At 28.8% G+C, this 19,057-nt stretch overlaps 1 protein-coding gene across 1 annotated transcript in view; it reads right to left on the reverse strand.

Annotated features, from left to right (window-relative positions):
- The window catches only part of LOC142321117 (uncharacterized), a 29,927-nt gene extending 18,932 nt beyond the window's left edge, over window positions 1-10,995 (reverse strand). The window contains exon 1 of the mRNA XM_075359109.1: window positions 10,905-10,995. Coding sequence (XP_075215224.1) covers window positions 10,905-10,995 — 91 coding nt within the window. The remainder of the gene's footprint in view (window positions 1-10,904) is intronic.
- Window positions 10,996-19,057: the final 8,062 nt, after the last annotated feature.

Raw genomic sequence — 19,057 nt, forward strand, 5'->3', positions numbered from 1 at the left:
AATGGTAAAATTAAGTGTTACAAGATAGTCCTTGAGGATATCTCCATTCTCCTTACTCTTTAATGGTAGACTTTATGTGGTGTTGCCAAATCATCAGATTTATTGCTGTCCCCATTACATAATAATATTGTATACTATTGTTTATAAAATATTAAATTAAATAACTTGTTATAATAAAAATGAATAAAACTGCAGTTGTACTTGCCCTTTTACTACAATAGCAGTTCTATTGTATCTTGCTGGCTATTATGTTATGATGGCAGTGTAATCTTTGAATGTGAATAAAAAGTTACATAATTTTTATTGCCAATTGTTGTATACAAAAACATTTTTATACATTTTATATCTAATACATTTTTATATAATACTGTATGTACTTTGTTCATGATGTGTAGTAAGAACCACCACCTAGATTCTAAGGATCTATAAATTCTTATAATAACTTCTTTTATTTCTAGTAGTAGAAAGGAGTTAAATCATTATAACTACAGTTGCTTAAAGAGTCTCACAAATTTTAATCAAATCTATATAAAATTAAATTTTGTTATTTTTGAGAAACCAAAATGAACTAATCAATATGTTTACTTACATATTTTTACTTTAGTTTCACTCAATGCTTTTACCAAAACTATCAGTGTGAAGTATATTTTCATGTGCAACATTTTCAGGAGTTTAAATCTGAAAAAAATTGCATATAACACAAGTTTAAAGAACTGTTAATTTTCAAAAAATTATTAAGTATAAATGAATTATTTTTAAAATGGATAAGGATTAGAAAAATTGAGAAATACCTGCCAGTATTTTAAAAGAAATCTTACGTGATGTTATTATCTCATATATAAATTTAATTAATGAACTTTTTGAAAATGCATAACATACTTGCCAACTCCAAAAGACTTCCTTTGTTATTTCTCTTCTTGAGGAAGATTCAACAATTACTTAAAAAAAAAAAATTATAACCTAATTATATTACTGTCTGTATTTTCTTAAGTGTTTGAAAAGATTATAAAAAATAGTTTTTTATGCATTTTACTGAAAAATATCACATAATTAACAAGCATTCACCATGGTGTAGAAAAAAAAAAGTTTACTAACACAAGCATTTGCCAGTTTTTAGAAAATATTATAAATTTTAGAGACAACAAAAAGATCCCATTTTCAATTTTTTTATACTCTCAGTAAAACTTGTGATTTAATTTCTTGTTTTTTATTTAAGAAAAAATTTAGTACCTATGGCGTAAGAGGATAAGCTTACTACTGGTTTGTAATACTTTACCGACTGTAACAGGAATTTAAAATTTCATAATTTTCAAAATTTTATATTGATATAATTTGAACTCACTTCCTAAATTATTTGATCACAATCATCGGTAGCCATGTCATCAATTCATCTTGATACTGTGTCGTTGGAAATTTTTTTCAATTTGTTTGGTTCTTCCAAGCCTATAAAAACACTTACCATATAAATTGCAGTATGCTATATGAGATTGTATGGGGTTTAGACCTTTAGCTACTCTTAATGCTGTGTGATAAGGTGCTTCAAGTGTACTTTTATCAGTATGGCTTGATTCACAAATAGAAGCTTCTTAATTTCTGAGAGTATGTAATTTTCTTTTGAAAAATTCCAAGGGTTGCTTTTATGATCTGATGGATATTTAGTTTCCAAGTGTCAAATAATTTGGTACTTTCATGTGCTTTCATCAGAGAGGACTTGAAAGCAAACAAATGCACTGTGGCTTTCCATCCAATGAGGTAAAACCATAATTTTAATAATTGTCATTGTACAATCTTATCTTTTTACCAATTGATTCACTGTATGTAGATAGTTCACTTCATTTTTTCCCAAATTTATCCATTTTACGTAAGAATCTGATTGAAAAAAAAACACAGTCACATTGTTTGATTGCACACTAAAAAACCGAAACATCAGTTATTATTATTTTCAATGAAATTACACTTTTAAAAACTTAAAGACAGCAAATATTATGCAAGCAGATCGAATTACAAGGAGCACGTACACATCAAGTTGGGACCTGTAAATTGCTCATGTTTGAACAGTTCTTGTATGCATGTTCATATCTATAGCTATCAATGCAGCTAAATAGTTTAACTGGGTTTCATTGGGGTTTTGGTTGGGGGAGGGGTTGAAAAACATTCATTATATTGTGTTTTTTTTTTTTTTTTTTTTTTTTGTGGTTGGAGCTAAAAACGTTGAGAATCACTGGTCTATATCATTGTTAGGCAGAGAGTTTGAAACAAAATTTATGAACTATACTTTTGCTGTAAAATGTATCTATGAGCAGACCACTGATGACTAACCATAATTTAGTACTGATAGAGTAGATTAAAGTTCAAAAAATTAAAAAAAATTTGAGAACAAGGAAGTGGTTAAAAGAAAATGATGTGATGTATATATCTTATGTGATGTATAGACTTATGTCTATACATAAGTCTGTGTACAATCTATACATAAGTTAAAATTTGAATAAAGCACAGAATTAGGCTTAGAAATTACCACAAAAGTGCATTCAAAAAAGTAGAAAGTAGATGAATACATTTAAAAGCAAACATTTAAGGCAGCAGAGAAGAGTTGATAGTAAAGTAACAATCAACAGAAAACCTTGGAAAACAAGACATACTACTATTAAAATTTGAAGTGATTAATTAAAAAAGAAAGTATTAAAAACAAAATGATAAAAAAGAATATAGAAGCGATAAAAAACTAAATTGTATTGAAATATACACACAAAATTAAATTAGTAAAAAAATAAAATCAGTTTTTTGAAAATTATCAAATTTCTGTATTTGGGTATCTGATTAAATACATTCAATTATTTATGTAAGCTTTTGAATGGATTTGATAGTGAACAGTTCTAATTGATAACAAAGTTTTAATAAATTGTCTTTGTCCAGATTATCTTTTAAATTTGATTTATTTATAAAACTTTGATTAGGTTCTCTTTTTTGATAAATTTTCAAATCATTGAAATGTATCATTTCTTTACATATAAATTAATGATTGTAAAATGAAGGTTATAGATGAATTTTTTTTAATTAAACTTTTTTAATTTTAATTTCTCATAGTGAAAATTAGGTAAAGAAATTCTAAATTAAATTTTTTCCTCTTTTAAAATTTTATAGGTTACAACAATACATCATTTTCTTAATTCAAAAATTGAGTTTATAAATATATGATTTTATTAAAATTAAAAATGACTATAAATAAATATGAACTGTTCAATTACTTGAAACATTTAAATCTGATACAAAAGAAGTCATTAAATAGAAATTTACAAAAACCTTCAATCTTTACTGGAGAGTCAGAATAAAAAGTATAAGAATTTAGTAATGAAAATAATCACTGTTCAGCAAAAAGCTTTGTAATCTATTAAAAGAAAAGTAATTCTATAATTTACTGTTTGAAAGATAAAGGTAGTGAGTGTCATTGCCATTGATTTGGTTTAGGGGGTAATTGATTTAGGTTTAGACAGTAATTGATTTTTGTCAAATGTGTTATTGGTGAGAATACAGGAAAGAAAAATTGATTATGGTAGGAGAAACAGTAATATACATAAAACTTGGTTTGTTGCAGTCTCTCTTGTACTATGTGAAAAAATAGGAAAATCTTAAGAATACCAGTAAGTGAAAAAGTAGTAAAATTTTTATATCAAATGACTATGGTCATGAAATGAGCGAAAAGCATAAGAGATTAATTTAAGTGAGTACATATTTAAAGACTTACAGGATAATTATCTATTGAAGATATAATGGATTACTGGTCAATGGAAAATTTTATAAATAAGAATGTCATTAAAACATACTCCACGTTTGATGAGTGTTGAGGGAATGCTAATGAAGAAAAAAGGAAAAGAAGTGGTGTTCCAGAGATACTTGTAAATTGAACTATTTTGGAATTTTCTCTTGCTGAAGTGTCTCATCGGTGTAACAAATCTTCCAAAAATCTCTTAAAAACTAAAGTTCCGTTCAGTCTGTGCATTTTAGCTTTTAATAACACATGTTTTGAAGCTAAATTAATTAATATAAAGTTTATTGATTTATTTTTGTATAAATTTGATATTTTTTTTTATTTGAAACATTTATAGAGGCATAAAATAGTTTTGGTAATTGGAAGAAATATGTAGTAGATTATAATTTTGTGAAATACACTGATGGAAATGTCTGCCAAGGCATTTGCATCGGTGGCATCCTGAAAGAGGCCAAACTGATGACTGTGTTGTATTATCAAATTTAGAGGGTCTAAAAGATGATCTTTGATAAAGTTCATCAAGGCTAAGAAAGGAGAGGGTGGTGGGGCAATCAGGATTGTCACAAGGCATGTGTTTTCCGCTACGGGAATCAGGATTTGAGACCGAGTGGTTGAACAATATTAGCAATAAAAAAATATCTCAAACCTATAAATTTTGTTCATTATCAGGGCAGGATATTATAGAAGTGAAGTACACTTCTTAAATCTTGTACTTAAAATAAATTCCTACCATTAGGTAAGAGATTTTTTTGAGTATATAATTTTTTTTTGCTTAAATGTAAGAGTTTAAATTTCTTGCTAATTGATGCTAAAATTGGTAACTTGCAGCATAACCAAAAGAAGGTGATTTTTTGGGCAGATAACTTTGGACAACACAATAACAAAGAACAAAGTAGTGAATTTGTTAGAAATATATTATGTTTTTTTTTTTATGATCATTGCTTTATTATATTGATTGGATGAGTTAAAAAGTATAGCACTGGTGAATTTACATTTATTCACCCAAGGAGTTTGTATATATATTGTTCATAATCAAACAATAAAAGAGAATTTTAGAATTAATAATGTTTTAATTAAGAACTATTTATAAAGTTAGGGAATGTTTTCTGGTGTGTGATATGTAATGAGAAATACTTCAGTCAAAGAACATTTTTTGCACTTGAACTTCTGCTGTCTCCCATTCACAGGGGCAAATACACTTTAAGATCAATATCATGGAGTGTTATCTATAATTTAGACAGTAATTTAAATATTTTATTTCATAGATTAAGTTACATTAACTGAAATTAAACATTATTGAAACAAACCCAAAGTATACTCTTATATATATATCTGCTAGTAGTTTACTCATACATTGTGTTTTTTGAGGCATTTGGGTGCTTCACAAACTCATAGAGTACTTCAGTTATATTCTACTTTTTTTAAGCACAGTACACATATACTTGTACGTAGGCATATCTGGTGTATCATCAAACAGAACAATATATATATATATTATGTAAACTAATATATAAACCTATATATATATTAGTTTGTTGTATTATAATTTCTAATTATATTTATATATATATATAATTAAAAATTCAATTAAACAAAATATCATTTATATTAGAAATATCATCTTCCATAGAATGGAAGATGGTCTAGGAGGATGTTGGATTGGACTGTAGGAGAAAGGAGGAAACATGGTCAACCTCCAAGGCAATGGATGTCTGGAGTGACGGAGGCAATGGAAATGAGGAATTTGGAGGAGGAAAGTGGGCAGGATAGAAGAGTTTGGGGGTTGGGATGCGAGAGACTGCCTTTATAGTTGTAAACACTCACCTAGAAGATGAAGATATATATATATATACCTCGTAATTTTATACAATTGTAATTGTTACTCTAAAGTAATATCTCTAACGTAAAGACCACTGGGAAATTTCTCTCCTTTAGGATGGAGAACCTGTGTCATTCATTGCCATGCTAGTAATGTGCACACTGTATTGTTGTCTGTAAAATGTCGCATTGTAGTATCTTTGATTACATGTGAGTTATTATGTTATAAAATGAATATGAAAATTGATGTTGCTGCCGACTGTGAAATACGTGGAGTCATACGTTTTTTAAACTGTCAGAATGTTAAGGTGGCAGAAATTTATATGCAGTAGGTTGCTGTGTACAGTGATAATGTAATGAATTCAAGAAACGTTCGAAAGGTCGAAAGGTGGTGTGAAAGGTTTAGAAATAACAGAAATAATGATGAAGAACGTTCGGGGATAATCACGTCTTTGATAATCACCGAGGACTTGTTGAAATGCGTCGATGATGAAATCAGAAACTCAACGATTTCCAACCTGGCCCTTCCTTTTTTCTTGATGTTTCAAGAGCTGTTGTTGGTCACATTTAGGATTCGGAAAGTTTTGTGCATGTTGGGTGCCGCACGTCTTAACGGAATGTCATAAATGTTTGACATGACAAATTCTGTCATATGGGTTGTAAGTGAATATTGCTGTTTTGTTTCAGAAATAAATCTCATTTTCTTTTTTTTCTAATAAATGTCAAAATAAGTAAATCATATTTACGAGTACAAAAAAATAAAACCCCATTTTTGAATCCTAAAAACTTACTTGTTCAGACTTTAAGAAGTAGATCCAAGACATAAAATTATACTTCAAACAGAAGGTACGTGGAAAAGTAAACAATAAGGCTTCGTCTTGTTCTTATCAAAATCAGGTTAATCATCTGAAAGATGTCCAAAAAATGTTAAATTTTAGACATTAGAAACAACACTATAATCCTTAAGAGTATTATTTATTGAATGGAATATTATTCAAGTGATTAGATTAAATGTAAATGTTTAATGGGTACTTATAATTAAATATGACTTATTTTCTAGATGTTTTACATTCATACCTCTCATTATTCAGCCATTGATCTAGTCTTCACTACATAACATAAGCAACTGATTTCATTATTGGCCAAACAGCCATTATATAATACCAATTTACTGTCAATTCTTTTGATGTCCTAATCAAATGTTTATTTTCATATTGTTCTTAAAATATGCATCTGGGAACTATAACCAATGACAGAGACAGTTAATCAATATCAGATTATGAAATCAGAATGTGGCCTTAATAATGGTAATCATTTATTTATTGGCCGTGTCAATAATATATAATGTTACTTTTAAAAAATAAAAATATTTTACCATCTATATTTTGTTAATTGTTTGCATACATATATCTAAAATTATTAAATAATTTAATCTTTTAAAATATCATTAATTTTTTTGTGAAATTATATTGTCATAAATCAATCATTATAATTAAAAAAAAAAGTTAAATCTGAATTCTTATTTGTATTTATAAAATACAAATAATAGACTACTACACTGTTTATTGTACAAGATGGTAGTGTTTTTGTTATTCCTTTTATCCATAATTAGAGGGAGTGTCTCCCTTTTAAATCTGTCTTCTTGCTATTCATCTTTGTTTAAAAGTAAAGCTATGTGTAAGTTTAAGTGATTCACCTCATGCTGCAAAGAACAAAGTTGAAAGTGTAATATTACAAGGAGGGTTAACTATAATAAATCAATTTTTTATTTTTATCAGTACAAAAACTACATTATGTAGATAAGGAATGTGTAAATATGCCACTCTATGGATAAAAAATGGACTGCTCCAGCATTTAATTGGATGGATCAAGAGAAACTATGGTAAAACCTTGATCAGAGCAGTATCACAAAATACACAATTTTGTATTTTATAATAAAATATTGATGTGATAGAAGTCCTTATAAGTTATTTAAAATAAAGGAATGAAATAATGTAACTTACGAAGTAAGTTATGAAGATACTAAATATAAAAAGTAGTTCAAAATTTCGGAATCAATGAAAATTATTTGAACATACAGTTACTTAGACATTGAATGGGAAGCAGAAAATTCAGATTTTTTTTTGATTACTTATATTAAAAGATTCATTCAACAGAGTAATATTCTTTTCTGTAAAATAAAAGGCCTAAATTATATGTAGAACAATTTTATCTAAAAATAATGTTTTGTAATTTATTAAATATAGAAACGGAAGCATAATAAGCCCCTTTTTTGCAAGCTGAAGTATTGTATGAATTACACAAAAAAATTTTGTTGTCTAGTTTGATAAAGATGGCTAATGTTATACTTTAAGAATAAGTGGCTAAATAAATAAATATCCACTTAAGATTGCATGGGGTGTATGGGTTGTGTGGAGGGATAGCAACTTTCCTATGCATGATGACCACATCTCAAGATGGTCATGCAAGACTGGTTCCCATATGCAGCCAACTCTCACTTTTGGCTCCAAGAAGGCTAAAGGATTGTAGCTGGCCACACCCTGGTAAACCATGTTGGTCCATGGGCTAAACATAGTGAGGGTCTCCAGTGATTGATATTTGCTCACTGGTAAGGCAGCATCTGTTCTCCAGGTTAGGGGCGGCTGCAAAAGGCATCTGTTCCCCATGTTAGGAGTGTCACATTAATATGGTTGGGCAACCGTCCGCCTAGGTGGAAAGCAACGGGAAACTACCACCTTATATTATTCCCCAGGAACACACATGATGGTCCTCAATGTTAGAGAATCTGAAGTAAAAGCTTCCCCGCAATCGGTTCTCCAGGAGGGGTAAACATTGAGGTCATGTGCAGATAAAATTAGAATTGGAACTTAGGATGTTTTGATGTTATTTAAAGCAGGAAAGCTAAAGAATGCAAAAAAATAAATAAAAAAGAGTAGGTTGAATGTGCTGGGTTTGAGTGAGGTGAGGTGGGAAGGAAGGGGGGAGTTACAGAATGTAGGATACAAAATCTTTTATTCAGGCGGGGAAAGGAGTGGTGATTTTGGAGATGGGAATTTTGCTGAGCTCAGAGATAAGAGACAGTGTAGAAAGAGTATGATATGTCAATGAAAGAATATTGTTGCTGAGAAGGGCAAAGGAAAAGATCTAGTGATAATACAAGTGTATATGCCAACAAGCCAGCACCAAGATGAGGAGATTGAAGAATGCTATAATACGATTCAGGAACTGATAGATGGGGAAAGGAGAGGAGCTTGCATTATAGTGATGGGAGATTGGAATGAGGTGGTAGGGGAAGGATTAGAGGGAAATGTTGTGGGAGACTTTGGGTTAGGTATAAGAAATGCTAGAGGAACAAGATTGGTGAATTTCTGTAAGGAGAACTCTTTGGTAATTGGTAATATGCTAGCTATTCTAAGCCCACAAGAGGTGCTGTTACACATGGACATCAAGAATAAATGAAGAGAGGTACCACAGAGGTAATGGAGATACAGATAGACTACTTTATGATAGAAAGCAGGTACAGAAATTGTATAAAAAATTCAAAAGCATATCCAGGTGCAGATATAGATTCGGACCATAATCATGTGGTGGAAGAGTTACAGATGAGGATGAAGAGAATGAACAAAGGAAAAAGAGTAGAGAGGTTAAATAGGGAGGTACTGAAAGATGGAGACAAAAGGAATAGGCTAAAGGAGAATTATTTGGGAAATAGAGAGAGAAGGGAAGAGGACACAGATCCAAACACGAGATGGATATATATGAAGGAGGATCTAATAAATGCCATAACAGATTCTGGGGGTAAAAAACAGACTAGGAGGATAAAGAAAAAATGGGTTACAGAGGTGATGCTGGATAAAATGGAAGAGAGAAGAAAGTGGAAGAATATCAAAACAGAAGAGGATAAAAAGATGTACAAGAAATTACTAATAATGAATTAAGAAGAGAGACAGAAAGGGAAACGGCAAACATGGTTGATGGAGAAGTGTTAAGATATTCAGAAATTGGAGAGGGTAGGGAAGTTTGAAGAGATATATAGAGTAGTTATGGAGTTGTATTTAAAAAGGGAAAAAATAAAACTAGAATGGAAATAGTGACAGACGATGTGGAGGTGGTTGATGGGAAGAATAAGGTTGTAGGTTGATGGAAACTATATGTGGAAGGACTTTACAAAGTAGATAAAAGACCAGAAATCCTAGAAATTGAAGATGAATCAGAAGTATGTGAGGAGGAGAAAGGTTGTTACATTATGGAGAGAGAGGTAGAAAAAGCCTTGAAGGAAATGAAGAACATGTGGAGTCAATGAAGTACCAGCTGAGCTATGGAAAGGTTTTTGGGGAAAGGAGAATTAGAGATATCACAAGCCTGTGTAATTTGATATATGAGATATTAATTAATATCATTAATTTGATATGAGATATTTGATTGGCTGGAAGATTTCATGACTATTATTATGGTCCCAATCGAAAAGAAGAAGAATACATAGAAATGTGAGGAATATAGGACCATTAGCCTTATATCGCATTCAGCTAAGATACTACAAGAGTATCTTGTAGAGTGTGAATGGAAGACTATGAAAGACTAGAGAGATCAATTGGGGAAGAGCAGTTTAGGTCTAGAAGGGAGAAGGGAACAAGGGATACAATAGGGCTAATAAGAGTGATCGGAAAAGATATATTGAAAAGCAAACTTTATATGTGCTCTTCAACGACCTGGAGAAGTCATTTGACAGGGTGGAGTGGGATAAATTGGTGAGAATCTTAAAGGAAAAAGGAGTCACTTGGAGGGAAAGGAGATTAATAAGAAATCTGTACTTGTCACAGAAGGTAAAAATAAAGATTGGAAATGAGTTATCCGAGGAAAGCAGACTTGGGTGCAACAGGGATGTTGTATGTCACTGACTCTGTTCAACTGTTACCTGGAAGTGATAATTGAAAAGAGTCTAATTGGTAATAAGGGTTTAAATATTGGAAGAAGGAGGATAGAGTGTGTTAGGTTCGCTGATGACATGGCAGTGTTGGCAGAGAATGAGTAAATGATGAATGAAATGTTGAGAAGAATAAATCAAGCCTGCGAGGAGTATGGGATGAAGATAAGTACAAAGAAGATGAAAAGCATGACAATTAGCAAATCAACCAAAAGGGCAACAATTAGGATTGGGAGAAATAAAATTGAGCAAGTGGCATCCTTCAAGTACCTGGGATGCATCATTAAGGGGTTCACATTGCCATATTGAAGTTCTTTCACAAAGATTAAAGAACTCTATCACTGGATATCCAGCCAATTATTAATCCTATGATTAAAATCCCCATTAGTTTCAAACTTGCAACTGGGTAGCAAGCAACTCTCATCTTGGTGAGAAGATGATTTTTCAACCTTTTTGTTGATTCTGCATAATCTGTCACTTGAACCATTCTAGTAAGTGCTTTATGGGTCCTGTGGAATGGACCCACACAGAACAATAACCTTCATGAGTATTCTGTACTGTTTCTTTTAAATTGATATCAGAAGTCTCTTCATAATGTCACAATAAAATTTTGACACTGTTGTGATCCCAAGTTCTTTAGTACCAAAATGACCTTGCAATCCATACAAAACAAATCACACCATGCATTTCACAGTTTCAACAGGAACAATGGCAGATTTAATGTAACATTGTCTGTAGGTTTACAAGTAATTAAGATAATGGACATTTAATGATATAATAGACTACTGTACATGATCTGTAATTGCGTGACAATATGTTTATTTTTAATAATCAGTCAGAAGTCAATTCTGGAATAGCTCATTTTGAAGTAAATATTTGATAATTTGTTTTTAATGATGTTATATTTTAATGTATAGTTAAACACAAAGATTGTTCCTGACCTGCTAATCCACCACTTTTCCAAATCGTTCAAATTTTTAATGTAAAATTGCTAATTTTTATACTAATTGAGGAACAATATAAAAGACAACATTTCTGAAGATCTGGAATCTCAAAGAAAACAATAGGGAATGAAGAAAAACATGATTACAATAAATTCAAGTAAAATCTTGTTTAATAATATAAAATAAAATAATGGGGGAAAATAAATTTTTGCTCCGAAAATTACAAAATGTAATTTTTCTAGGTGTTATATAAAACAGAATGAAAATATAAATGTTGCTCAAGAAATGAAACTCAAATTTATATATTTTGTGATGTTTTGAGTTTCCCTAAGTCCAACACAGTAAATTCTACATGAGTTCATGTGTCTGTTGGTTTCTATTCAGTTTTTATCTTAGGACAGTTTTTTTTTTATAGCATTTAATCTACAATCATAAAATTTTATAAATTAGTGTAATTTATTCTGTTAACTTTTTGAACAAATTGGGCGTAGGATTAATACTTGTAAAAGAGATTAGATCATGAACATTTTATTTGTAGATGGCTTTTAGATTATCAAAAAATATCACCACAATTACAAATGAATGTAACACCAATTGTAAATTAAAAAAAAAAATCAGTAGCATTAATTATCTGTAAAGATTTTATTTTTGTATATTTTGCCAACTTTTACTATTCCTTCTAACTGATTAGAAATTTATTAATTTTTTTCTAAATGCGGGATTATTAGGATGAATTTAATTTTAAGCCTTTATCACAGTAGAGGGGATATTTTAGATAAAAAATAATGTTTTGTACTAATAATCCAGAATATTAAGGTGTTTTGAACTATATTTTATGATATTTTAAAAGGATATCTTAATTTTTTTTTACTCTAGTTAGCTGAATTGTTTGATTCTATACTTTGTTATTTTATATTCTTTGCTAATGTTTTTATTCACTGTATTTATTACAGCCTCAGTTATCTGAGAATACAGTACATTCTCAGTACTGCATTTTAAAGCTAATTATTGTTTTGTTTTTTCTATGCTTCAGTAACATAAAATATATATGTATATATACTGTACATATTAAAGAATAATTTATTTGAAAACATCATAGCTGTAAATAAAGAAAAAGAAATACACTTACTGTTTTATTTTTTTAAATATTTGCAAACATTTTCACAGTGTATACTACTTCATCAGATGAATTATAAAATTACTCAAATGATTATAATTTATAGAGATACTCTCAGTCAATGAGCAATTTAAAGCCTATCAACAGTTTATAGCACCACTACTATTGCCATTTGGTGGTTATTAATCAATTAATTAGTTTAAGTAAATTTTATAATTTCTCATTCATCATTATCAAATTTTACTTGTTCATTTATATTATTATTTTTTATTGTGTATTTTTCAAGAATGTGGGTTATTGACTTTTATTATTTGTTTCTAGTGTTAACAACTATCTTCTTTTGATTTTGAAAATATGTGTTTATTTTTATGAATGAAATCTGTGCAATTAAATTTTGTTTTCCATAAATAAAACAACTTTGTTTTTCATAAATATCTTAAGTAAAATTTATTTTATATATAGCTGCTTTATTATAAATGTTTGTAACAAATTTATTATTTTTAATCATTGTATTTTTTTTTCTTGGTGCTATTTTATAAAATGAAAGTTTTTTTAAAAATTATATGTTGTTTTGTTATATTTTATGGATATGTAGTGTGAATAATTTTTTTATTGTTTTAATTTTGTTATCTTTTAATTTGTGTTTCTTATGTTTAAATGTATTATAGTCAGATCATTAATTATTTTTTTTATTATAGCTATTATTAATGAAAACGTTTATGGATTTAAAAAAAAATAAATAAAAAACAGTAAGTGCATGCTTTTTCTTTGTTTAGTTAAAATTATATGAACAATAATTCAAAGAAAACAAAAAAAAAATAAACTTTATTTTCAAGAATCTTTTCTTAGAACTTTTCATAATAGTTAACTTCGTTTTTGCATGAAAATTCTCCTTGTTTATGCCATTTACCTTTGATATTTGCATTATTTTACCCATGTTCTGTAATTTTACTACCCAAACAATAAGTTTCTCCCATTTCTGGTATATTGTGTTTCCCTATTTTCTTCATTATCATCCTTTCTGTCATATCATTACTTTTACTTTAATCCTATTTATTTTCAGAGTAAATTTCTCTTGTAGCTACATTTCTAACTTATTGTTTCTACCAAAAAAAACAAAAACATTATCATTCACAAATCTTAAAAACTTTATTTTTTCATCTTGATAGTCTACCCATTCCATTTTCAATGTTTTCCTTCAATTTCTATATTGTTTCTTCTATGTATGAGTTGAAAAACAACAGGGTCTGACTATTTTTGTTTTATATATTTGTGTATCAGACTTCAGCTTTCTTTACCTTCTACTTTCAATATTGCTACTTGATTCTTATACAGATTATAAATAACTCTTCTTTTCCTATATTTAAATTCTAATTTCCTTAAATTTGGGTAGAATTTAGAAATTGGAAAATAGGAATTTTAATTTATAGGAAAATAACAAGTTAATTTAGAAAATAACATTTTTCTTAAATTACCTAAGTCTGGGATTACGTATTTTTTTATAAAATTTATAGGTTTAAAAAATTATTCTAGAAATTCTTTAAAACTGATCTCTTATTTGATGAGAAAATAAATGAAAGAAAAGTAGTAAGATTGTTTTCTGTTGATGAATTGAGGCTTGCATATAATTCTTTGTTTTTTAAGGAAGATTTGTTGATTTGTCAGTTCACTCTCTTGTTCCAGGCTTTCTAGTGACTTAACAGAAAGAAAAATGTTAAGAATCTAAGTACAAGATACACAGTCAGAGATTTTTCTTAGATGGTAATGATTTTTATCTACAACCGGTTCCTATGGTAAACAGAATTCTTATTTTCCTTAGTAAGCTTGGGATGGGTTATTCTTGATAATGTTCATGCACAACACAAAAAAAAAGCACAAACATTGATTTGTTCTATAAAATAATAATTAATTGAGTGTGACATGCCAGCTTACACTCAATTTTGCTAGTTATGTCACTTGAAATACATGCAAAGATAATAGTGATTTTTAACTTTGTATGGGGAGTGTGGTTAAATTTTAAGCTCTATGTAGTGTTAGATAATCTCAACAGTGTTGATGTCAGATGTCTTTTTTTATGTTATGCTTGTTTCATGTTTGAAAAAATTAACTCATTTTGTTTAAATATTTTGTTATTAATGAATTACATGTCATTATATATTATTTATTTATTGCTAAAGTATTTTAAATATATATTTAAAATCAAGAGTGCATCACCTAAAAAAAAAAATTTTTTAATTTTCACATCATTTGTTATGATTACATTTATGTTTAATACTGTATATGATGGAATCATTTATAATATTTAATGCCATCTAGTTTACTATTGAAAAATTATGCATGTTAACAAATTGAGATATCTTCTTTGAAATAACTACAAATTAAAAAAAGGGAAAATTGAATGGGAGATGAATTTCTCTTTATTAAAGGAGGAAAACATATGAAACCAACTGTAATGATATATCTTTCTTTAGTTGTATTATATAAGTAATAATTAGAAGATGGTGGTTTGCTCTTTGAGATAATGACATGTCTACTATATAATTTCATTAAAAATAGAAAAAACGTTTGTCTCATTTATTTAATTATTTTGCCACAAAACTCATATCTTTTTTCAGTAGGTTTATTTTAGTTTACTTTTTATTTTTAAACTTATGGAGGTTTGTTTTTTTTTTTAATAATGCAGTTTGACTGCAGTTTTACTATTATTTGAGTAAATATTTAACAAAACTGAAAAAATACAAAATTTGTACAATATTGTTTGCATTTGCAATAACTATTAAGTTATTAAGTTAATTATTCCTCTTTGAGCTCTTCCATGGAAGATGATTAGAATGACCAATTGCATCTAAAAATGAAGAAAAAAGATTAATGTTAATCAACTAATAAGTTTAAAAATGTTTGTGGAAAAATAATTATTTAGAATGGTGTATTTATTTTATGATTCCAACTTTAAAATTAAAACAGACCTTAATGTCTGATTTTTAATCTTAAAATTAAAATAAAATCTTAAAATTATTTATAACTAACACTTGGTTCAAAAACCATAAAAGGAGGAGATATACCCTGGGTACACTATCAGAAGTTCACCATCAGGTAGACTATATTTTAGTAGATGAAAGGTATGGAAATGATGTAAAGAAATCCAGTGGATTACCAGATGCAGAAATCAAATATGATCATGTGCTACTTGTGCTGGAAATGAGATAGCTTTAAAGAAGCAGAGGTAGTTAAGAAATGAAACTTAAAAAAGTTGAAGAAATTGAATATGGAAACAGTGAAGAAAGACTAGCCAAAGGCAATGAAAAAAAGCAAAAAGCAAACTAAGAACAGTGAAGAGACCCAGATAAAAATAAACAATGCATAGCAAAAACATTAGAGGGAAATTTAATTGCCTACATTTTCCTCTAATTTTTAGAGAAATAGAGGAAAGAAGCCATGAGAAACTACAGAAATGATAAAGAAATTGGAAGAAAGGCAGTGTAAGAATATGACAGTAGAAAATGAAAGAATGATATATCGCAAATTAAACAATGAATTAAGTGGGGAAACACAAAAAGCTAGGTAAAGCTTTCTCAGAGTTGAATAAATTGGAAGAGTGAAGAAGGTAACCAATAGGATAGAATGACATCTATAATAATTGTTTACTATGACTCATTCCTTCTAAGAAAAATAATTTTTTTCTCAATAATATGATTGAACTAATAGCATTTATTAATGGCATCATAAGTGATGTAGTCATTTCTGTTGAATAACCCATCATGAGTTTGGTCTTTTTTTGTATTTCTGCTTTTTATGATACAGATATGTATTGTTTTTATAGTACTCCAAATATATTGTTTTTTTTTTGTATTATAATCTATATAAAAATGCTTTGTAGTTGCATAAATCAGCCAAACAATTTTTATTGTTTGCATTGCTATGTGTGATGAATTAACTTTTAAATCTCAAAGAAGAAATGTTACTCCTTCAGTTAAAAATCATTTAAACTCTATTTTAAGTGTAAACCAGGAGATCAGGACAAGTCTTGGTCTCCTTATATCTACTGCAATACTTATGTGACTTTATTAAGTGGCTGGCAAAGTGGGAAGTGGAAAAAAATGTTTTTTGCTGTCTGTATGATGTAGGGAGAGTCTAAGGAAGAATCACTTGACAGACTTATTTTTTGTATCATAAAAATCAAAGTCTTCACAAGTAGATTCAAGAAATCTGTTGTATATTCTAGCCTTTCTTTAGCCATAAGATCAATTCCATTCAGTGAAAAGTACCTGTTCCAGTTCAACCAGGAACATGGAGATTAGAAGAAATATTGGCAGTGTAAAAGGCAATGGTGATTTAGAAAGTAATGAAGAAATTGAGAATACAGATTTCCAAGATGAGAGCACTGAACCTCATAAAATTACTCAAGCAGAACTTAATGATCTAATTCATGATCTGAATTTGTCTGAAATGCAGTGAAAAAATGTAAATTCTGTATTGGATTTATTAGGACATCATCTCAATCCTATGGAATAGAGGTTGTATATAGATTCCTCTAAAATGATTTTGAAAAACATCCTCCTTTCCAACGGAAATGAGAAACCATCAATTTCTCTTGTTTATGCAGCACAAATGAAGGAGATGTTTAATAATATGAAATATTTACTGACAAGTAAAAAACATTTACATGCTTTTATAACATGAAATTATACAGTATGAAAAGAATTCGTGGCAGGTATGTGGAAAGCTAGAGGTGCTAACTATTTTATTATGACTGCAGGTCATTTATACTAAGTACTGTTGTTTCTTATGTAAGTAGGGAGTAGACAAAACAAATTACTATATTAAAATATTAGCCAATGTCAGAAGTACTCATAGCAGGCAGAAAAATGTTATTTTTCAAGCTCTTGTGAATCCGAAGAAACACATTCTTCAGATTTACACACATATATATATATATTTCCCCACTGGACTGGTCTAGTGGTTAACTTGTCATCGTAAATCAGCTGATTTCAAAGTCAAGAGTTTTAAGGTTCAAATCCTAGTAAAGACGGATATGAATACTAGATCGTGGATACTAGTATTTTTTGGTGGTTGGGTTTCAATTAACCACACATCCCAGGAATAGTCGACTTGGAACTGTACAAGACTACATGTCATTTACATTCATACATATCCTCATTCATCGTCTGAAGTAATAATACCTTACAGTGGTTACGGAGGCTAAACAGAAAAAAGTGTATAAATATATATTACAGTATATAATGTAATAAATAAATAAGGATATATATATATATATATCCTTTAAAAAATAAAATACTTGTAAGTTAATCAATATATATACTTCAACTTGCAAGAACACAATCAATGTATATTTGTAAGTTAAATCAGGGTGGATTTCATTTATTTCTCATGCTACTTTTGTATCAAGGTATCAGAATAACTTTTTGTCAGTGTGTGGGCAAGTATCTTTGGAGTTATGTTGATTGACATTAACATTCTGTGTAACAGATTAACTGTAAAAGCATAACTTAAATTTCATCAGCACATTCATGTCATGCTGGAAAATATTTCTCCAGCATATGTACAACAAAAGTGGTTCATTCAAAATGGTGTTCCTGCATTTTTCCTGAATATATCTGCCAAATTCTAACTATATGGGAACTAATTAAGACAAATGAGGATATATTAATTGTTAGTTAACAAATTATGTTTGTTCAAAATTTTTCTGATTAATTTTTTATTAATTAACAATGAGAATCAAATTAAATTTAATGTAACTAAATATAAAAATCTAATTTATATATGCTTTACACAAATTTACTTTACACAACTTACCTCAAAAAGGGAGAGGTTTTCATACAGAAAAGAAGTTTACCAGTACAAAACATAGATTTAACATTTTTTTAAATATTTATTTTTAGTGTGTTGCTAGTGAAACAATGGCAAATTTAAAACTGAATAGAGAATTTTTAGTGTGGTGTTGTAGAAGGCTGATAAAATGAAACTGGTTGACAAAAATAAATCTTTAGATAACTCTTAAAAAGTTTTAAGATAGGTAAAAGAACAATGTTAGGTCACATTAAGATACATAATTTTATATAATTTAGTAATAAATTACTGTGAATTTTGTGAGTTATGGAAAGGTTTGGGTTGCAATTACTTCAAGATTGATTCCATGTCATTTTATCTGCTGACGTGAACGAAATGAGCAACACCTATTCAGTGCTGCAGTAACATATAAAGGATTTTTTCACATACTTTAATGACATTTTACATAGAGAAATGAGAAATTTTTTTGCTATGTTATTTACTTGTTTCTTACCTGAAAGATATTACCAGATAATTGTTTTCAGTTAAGAAAAAAGTGGGATTCATGTTTAATAGAATTAATTCTTGAGTTTTTATTATTTTGTTTTACTGAACCCTCACTGGGAATGAAGGATAAAATTTGGAAATCTACCTCTAAAATGCAGGTGAAAAATTAATCAAAATGCAGAAGAGAACTGACT

Source organism: Lycorma delicatula, chromosome 3 (genome assembly GCF_047948215.1).
Source record: "Lycorma delicatula isolate Av1 chromosome 3, ASM4794821v1, whole genome shotgun sequence".
NCBI lineage: Eukaryota > Metazoa > Arthropoda > Insecta > Hemiptera > Fulgoridae > Lycorma > Lycorma delicatula.